Source organism: Morone saxatilis, unplaced genomic scaffold (genome assembly GCF_004916995.1).
Source record: "Morone saxatilis isolate NCDOM2014 unplaced genomic scaffold, NCSU_SB_2.0 Contig20, whole genome shotgun sequence".
Classification (NCBI taxonomy): Eukaryota; Metazoa; Chordata; class Actinopteri; family Moronidae; genus Morone; species Morone saxatilis.
The window spans coordinates 5,963,425-5,970,809 of record NW_023339763.1 but is presented as its reverse complement, the minus strand read 5'-3'; the positions used below and the strand labels follow the sequence as shown (position 1 = coordinate 5,970,809).

Genomic DNA, 7,385 nt, shown 5'->3' with positions numbered 1-7,385 from the left:
CATGTCCTAGTGCTTAAAACATTTTCAGATTAACAGTGGATCAAATGACTTAATGTAAAAGATGATGAACATAGTGATGAACCCACTGAGAATTATGCAGTTCCCCATTTCTCTTGCAGCTCAATGTTTTGGTTTTAATTTTAGATTTTTATGAAGTTCTAGTCGGCTCTGTAGGAAAAGTGTACTGAAATAACTGCCTGTGCACAAAATTGAGTGTTTAGCAGCTAATATTTTCCCTCAGAACATGCATTACATAGCTTAAAGAGGAGTGAATAGTTGTCCAAACATAAATTAAAACATGAATCCAAATGAGACTGACTCACTTCTGTAGCCAGCCTCAAGTGGCCATTAGAGGAACCTCCGTTTTTGTTACTTTGTGTTGGCTTCCACAGAGGTTGCCACTTGCTTTTCTTCCATTTGTCTATCTTTTTAGTTATTTCCTGATTTTCCTTCCTTCTGTATTTACCATATTTTTTCTTCTTCTGTAGGTTCATCCTGCTGTTCTTGGTCTTCCATAGTTTCCATCCTTGTGCCAGTCCTTATGTTCAAATTTAATTCCTTTCTTCCATCCACTGGCATGAAAACGGTGAGATCTTCAACAGTGAATATGTTTTGAATAAGGTTTTTACATGACAGCATAACTTCAGAAAACATTTACTTGTAATTGTGCATTTTCTATTTTGGTACTTTAACTTAAAGTTGCATTAATTGGTTTTTGTCCACTAGGGGGCAACATACTGACTATCACATTGTCTCTGTTGTTTCAGCTAATGGAGTTGTGATTGTGTCCACCTAATTAATGTAAGTCCAATATTTTACCTCATTTTAGCTCTGGTTCCATGCTTTCCATCAACTCCTGAGAAAAAACATCTGGCTTTTTAGCTGTTAAATGCTCCACTTCACCAACTAGTCGCTCACATTGTCTGCTTTTTGGTGCTGTGCAGGTGGATTTATCAGTGCATTTTCGCTGAAAACAGCTGGAAACAAGGTTGATGAGAGCACTGAGACGGAACCATGCTGCAAATGGGCTCTTGAGGTAAAAGAAGCTGCAGAGTTGGTGATGATTCAGTCATTTCAGCACTGCAGGCTTAAATTTGATTTAAGGTTAATATCACAAAAACGCACTGAATGTGATCAACTCTTGATATCCTGGTTACAGACTTTATAGATTACCACTTTGTTTGTCTTTAACCTTTGACCTCGAGTTCATCCCAAGTTCACTTCATGGTATTTTAGCACCATATGGAAGGAACAGACTTATACAGAAACTAAAGGTGCCTGTAGGCACTTCTATGCTTCTGTTATTTGTAATTTGCATAAATTATTCCTCTTCCTTAAAATCCTGTTTAGACCGGGGCATGATGTCCTCGCCACAAGAAATATTTTTACATCACATTTTGTGGCTCGGCATCTGTCTCTCGCTCGGAGTGCCTCTGCACCGAGTGTTTATCAGTGTTTCAACTATGTGATCTCTGAGATGAATCAATAAGATATGTAAATAAGCTTTATGCAAATGAGATACAAGTGGGTGTTGTGAGCATGAGAAAAGGAGAAAGAGGTGAGAGTCTGGAGTTTTTTTGGAAGTCTGCAGCGCGATCACACTGCCAGGCTTATTAATCTCTTGCGCTTCAGTGGCACAGTGTGGTACCTCATCGTCACACTGCCTGCTGTTTCCACCACCTTCCTCTGAAATTACAGTCAGTAATCTGTTTGGCACTTAGACGAGTCACAGAGGAGAGAAAAAAAAACAACAGGAAACATATTCAGAGAGAAATAAACATTTTAATTAGGTGTTTGGCACTGATAAATTTAGATTTCACACGCACACAAACAAGATAACGTTTCCAAAACCTCGAAATTAAATAAAAGATTTGTATTTAGATATAAGAGATTTGTATTTAGATATACATTAAGTTAAATAATCTGAAATATGGTGTTTGAATGACTTTACATGCACACACCTGCCCTACTTCACAACAATGGCACTTTGAAATATGTAGGACAAGCCCACTCTTAAAGTGAAGTGCCACATGAAATAAGACTGTACATCACACTCTTGACAGACAAGAATAAATACAGATGTTAAAAAATGTAGGAAGTTGTCTGGTTTGATATCCGTCACAGTGCCCGGGAAGCACAAAAAAAGGGCTCGTCCTCCATCGCGTGTCGAGGTCTCCGTCGAATTTACAACAAAAGTCATGCAACTGTGGCGTCGTCCTGTGGAGAGGTAGATATCGCTCGTCTTTGAACTGTCACACACGTGGGTCTCGTTTTAGAACGGGTCAAAGTCACAGGGACGAATTAAAAAAGCAGTCGCTCTGGGACAAAGAGATGTTCCAATGGCGGTTGAAAGTTCAGTTTAGTTCATCTGGCTCTAGTACGCGGATAATTGTCTCAGAATGAACCACAAAAATCTAAACCAAAGCGTCTCTTTCTGCTGTGAATAGTTGCAGGTGAGGCAGCTTTGTGCGGTACAGAAGTGTTTTTTGTTTCTGAGCTTTTTCCGTCCAGAAAACTGTCGTCGTGGCATCGGACTCTAAACAAAATCTCGTCATCGAGGGGCTGCACCGTTCTCCAGGTCTTCAGGGCAACTGGATCTAGTTTCTTTTTGTGATGCTGCTTTGTTCCTAATCATAGGTTTAGTACAGATTCTGTCGCCCTGCTGCCTTTTCAGCATCCGCTCTTTCCTCTTCCCTTCTTTACTTTCCACTGAAGCCAAATGTCTGGTGGCTAAAGGTCTGTTTCCTGATGTTTCCTGATGTTTCCTGATGTTTGTTTCCTGATGTTCATTCAGGCAGCTGCATTGTGTTTCCCCTGCCTCTTTCTCTACAGTTGAATTCGATGAAGAATTTGTGGTTCTATGTGATGATCTATGTGTCTTGAGAACACATTTTAAGCTACAAATTAACTAACACATTTCACTACACTGTCCACTTGTTCCATTTCAGCCTTTTTCCTCAGTTAGAAGTCAAATCAGGCCTCGGCTTTTCACCCTCCCATCAAAACGCCCTTTGTCAAAGCTCGCCATGGTTTGCATTTTTTTGTGAACTTGAGTGTGAAGCGTAACAGACGCAGCAGGGAGTGCAGAGGTGCTGCTGGCAATCTGCAAGGTCACTGACAAAAAAGTGAACGCATACAGAAACTCAAAGAGTCGAAGCCAAAGCGACACAAATAGTTTAGGGAAGCCCTTTGTAGGTCACCTTCCCTTCTTGCTGTGCTCTGGTCCATGAAGTTCACTTTTAAAACTTGGAGAAAGTTCTGTGAAAATGATGCTGTAGTCTCCCTTTTTTCTTTCCAGCATTCTGCCATTAAGATGGAAAGGGTTGCAGTTCAAGTCCTCAGCTTCCACCACTGCAATCACTCATATCTTGGTCTCTTTGTGGTCTGGTCTGAAGGAGTCTCGGATCGCCAGGAGACCGGCGGCCAAAAGATGTCCGCTCACTTTGCTGTGCCACTCCTGCGACCGACCCCTGAAGATAAAGCAGACAAAGAAAAGGTCAGACTGATACATTTGTACAGAGAACCACCTAGAAGTTACCACAGAAGCTTAAGTTGTAGCTGTTATAAATTCCACAATGAGTCAAGAAGAATCCTCTGCCTTTTCAGAAGTGCACATTTAGTCTTTCCAGAGCATCTATACAAATATTCAATATTGTTAAAAACATTAGGAGAAAAACACCCATACACCCTTGGTTTGTCGAGGACAATATTTTCTATACAGTAATTGTAACATGTATCTTGTAAAGACATTTCCCCCCCATTAAAGGGAACATCCACATGCATACTATCTCTAAGATTAAAGATTATAACATGTTTAAAGGCTTCTGGGGATAAACATAAATGCATCTTCATATCCCAGTCATTAATAAACATTTCCCATATACATTTTTAAAACACTGCAGTGACACGAGTACAAACTTTGAGTTAAGTGCTCATTCCTACTGGAGGTTATGAGCTACTATTTGAAATTATATATTCTAATGCAATTTAGTCTGCTAACTTCCAGTCTTTCAAGCTACACCAGGCCAAACAGTTATGTTTACACTTTTAAATGACATATAAGAGATCAAATATTTGACTCAATTACTGCAGTTAGAGATCTCCAGTAGCTTTAATGTGCATAGTTTCACCTGAGCTATGTGTTATGTTTGTAATTACAACTATGTTATCTATATGAGTTATTATTCCTGTGCAATCTGGTGTTTTACAAGTGACACCTGCACTTAAATGTTTGTTTCACCTGCGGTGTCTTTAATGTTGGTAGTTACAACTATGTTATGTTTATTAGTATTTACACCTGCAGTATTATTCATATCAGAAGTTACACTTGTCTTATCCTTAGTGTCTGGAGTAACACCCTCGCTATCATTGTTTCATATTACAATGTATCGTAAATTCTCTTTGTTAGTGAAAACTGTGTGTAATGGCTGGCTTCCACAGCTGCTTTACTTGTTCTGTTTCAGCACACTAAACTAAACAACAACTAAGCAAGTTATGTATTTGCATCTTTTATGCATCTTATATGCGTCTCTGAACTTTTCTTTTCACTGCAGTTTCAGACAAACTCCAGGCCAAACAAAACATCCTTGATGTTTCTCACTCACTGAGACCATAACGCATTTAATTTCCTCTGGAGGCGATAGGATCTGTTTCACAGGCCTGTACTGTAAAAAGCCCCGTTGACCTTGATGCTGTGGATCTGTTGTCTTGCCTTGAAAGCTAACAAGCACTTAAAATTAATGTCATAGCAAATAAGTCCAAAACAGCCTGGCGCACCACAGACGTTTAGCTTGAGCTCAGTCATGAGAGGAAATTAAAGGCGAGAGGAAGTGACAGACAAAGGGAAAGAGTGAAGGCATTCATCCCTCTGGGTGTTTTCACTTCTTTCTTACATGATCACTCTTGCATAAGAGAAGCATTGGCAGGCCAATGTGGCTCAGACGCCTGCTGGTTGCTTGTAAATGATCTTGTGGCTTATTTCACTTCTGCACACACACTCTTCGTTGCTATGGATAGCGTGAATGTGTGAACACTTGATAACAGCAGCAGTTCTCGGCCGTTCCCTATCACTCCACACACTCGGCACATACTCATCAGAAAATTAGAAAGAGACACAAGGCTGTGAGCACACGCTGACGTGATCCTTTCAGTACACTTGGTAATGGGCCGACTAAAAGCCTACTGAGATGATCGCACAGTTATAGATCAAATCTGTCTCTGCCTTCCCTCTTTTTAATGTCACGAGTCACCACTTTCACTCACTAATGCCTCGATTCCAGTTCAGTCTGTTTCTTATGGAATCTCATTAAGTGGAAATTAAAACTATTCACAGAAAGTTACTAAATTAAACTCATGACTGACCTTGAGGAATTAGGATCCCTAAATCAAAAGTTGATCAAAGTTTTGACTGTCTGAGAGATATGAGGTTCTATCTTGTAATTTTTAGGTAGCAATACAACATTTTTGACTATAATAATTTTAAGTTAGTATCTTTCAATATTGGTTTATTCAAAATGATAAGCCATTGAGACAAAATGAGTAAGTCTCATCATTTTTAGTCAGGTTGCTATCATTTCTCTAGGGGTGGTAATGTCAGTTCTTTAGTCTCCAATATCTTAGCAGCTATCAGATAAATTGTTGTGACATTTTGGTCAGGCATTCATGTTCACCAGAAGATGAATCCTTATGACTTTGGTGATCCCCTTTAATGTTTCTCTAGTGCCACCATGAGCTCCACATTTGTAACAACTTTCCACATAATGCCATTTTATTAGGTAATACTGTGTAAAATAATAACTTTATTTATTTGTGACTAAATATCTGCAATGACATTCCCATCAGCCTCAGATGTATTATCATTAACTTTGTGGAGATGTTAGCATGCTGATGTTAGCATTTAACTTAAAGCATTGTGTTGCGGTCTTAATGACTTGAATGAATTGTGTAGGATCAAAGACGTCATCCCACACACACTATATCACATGTACCCACTGTATGCAGGGTTTTGGCAGGAATGAGCCTCCACAAATATCTGTTATCAGCCTTTCATCTCTTTTCCCATCCCTCTGGGCCTCTGTTATATAGAATCCGTGCAGAGGACACATTGTGCGTGCTTATAACGGAATTGACCAAATCTGCAGTTGCTTTCTCCTGTGGCTGTTGGAGAAAAAACAAACTACAGTGCAGTTAAATGACAGAGATGCTATGAGGCCCCGGCCCTCTGTGAGAGAGCTGCTGCCACCTGTTTTCTGTCGCACTGAGGTTCATTTCATTTAATCAACTGAGACAAATAAAGCTGCAGGGCTCCGCCGAGAGTCAAATTGATCATGTAAGCAGCAGAAAATCTGCAGGAACTTAGTTTCAAAGGGCATGAATCATGAGAAGGAGGGCTGTTCCTCCTCCTCGACTTCCTCTCGCTCATGTGCTCACCTACAGGGAGGTTGTGATTGTGTTGCAGATAGATGCTGGCAGAGGTCAAAAACACAGAACAGGCTCAATTAAGACGGATGAGATGGACTAACAGCTCTCTCCAGATATTTCTTTTAATAGGCTTCTCACAGCCTTAAATCCTCTCAGCCTCTCTGTAGTTCCTGCAGCTCCCTTTGCCCTTGGTTTTACTTCTGTCTTGTCTTTATTCCTTAAAGGACCTTTCTGCCAATGAACTGTGAACAGATTAAATAAAATAGACATATTGATATCCGCCATATTGAGTAATTGGTCTTTTAGTACAGGAACTAACACCTGTGTTTTTGTATATTTTGGACTAAAAGACTAAAAAGGAAACATTTTAACTTGTTTTTATGTAAATTTAGTATTAATTTAAAAAACGATATGGTGAGTGATTTAAAAGGAATTCCAACCAACTGAAAAATGCATCCCCAGTAGTGTCTAGTCATGCATATAGATGGGAGGTTTTATATGCCAAGGTCTGCAGTTTCTGCCTCCACCCCAACACAATGGAGCTGTGAATAGTTTTCAATTTCTTTGTTTGAAGGTATTTTCAGTAAAAACTGTTCAGAGAGGTCTGCGTGGATATAGAAACCAAGACAAACTGAACTGGCCACCTGATGGTGAGATATGATCAAAAAATCAGTGCCCTCAAGTTATTTTACAAGTAGACCTGTTCTGTCTGTGTCAAGTTTCAAGCACAAAAATGTCACGTAAGAGTAAAAAGAGGTCTTCATACCACAAAGCTTCTAAACAAAAACATTACACATTTCAATTAGAAAATATGAACAGCACAGCTGGTGACGACATGTCATTAAAGAGCTCTATATCAGACTGAACCAAACGCAGCCTCCGACACCCATGGAGGCCAGGTGATTTACCACGGCTCCTACCAGGACTAGAGACGTGAAAGGGAGTTGCAACTTGATTTGTAAGTA

The 7,385-nt window shown here is 39.8% G+C and overlaps 1 protein-coding gene across 3 annotated transcripts in view; it reads right to left on the bottom strand.

Annotated features, from left to right (window-relative positions):
• Positions 1–1,762: 1,762 nt before the first annotated feature.
• si:dkeyp-23e4.3 (rho GTPase-activating protein 7) overlaps positions 1,763–7,385 on the bottom strand; it is a 106,634-nt gene continuing 101,011 nt past the window's right edge. For all 3 annotated transcript variants that reach the window (XM_035666288.1, XM_035666287.1, XM_035666289.1), the window contains one exon: positions 1,763–3,470. In XM_035666288.1, coding sequence (XP_035522181.1) covers positions 3,362–3,470 — 109 coding nt within the window. In that variant the 3' untranslated portion in view covers positions 1,763–3,361. The remainder of the gene's footprint in view (positions 3,471–7,385) is intronic.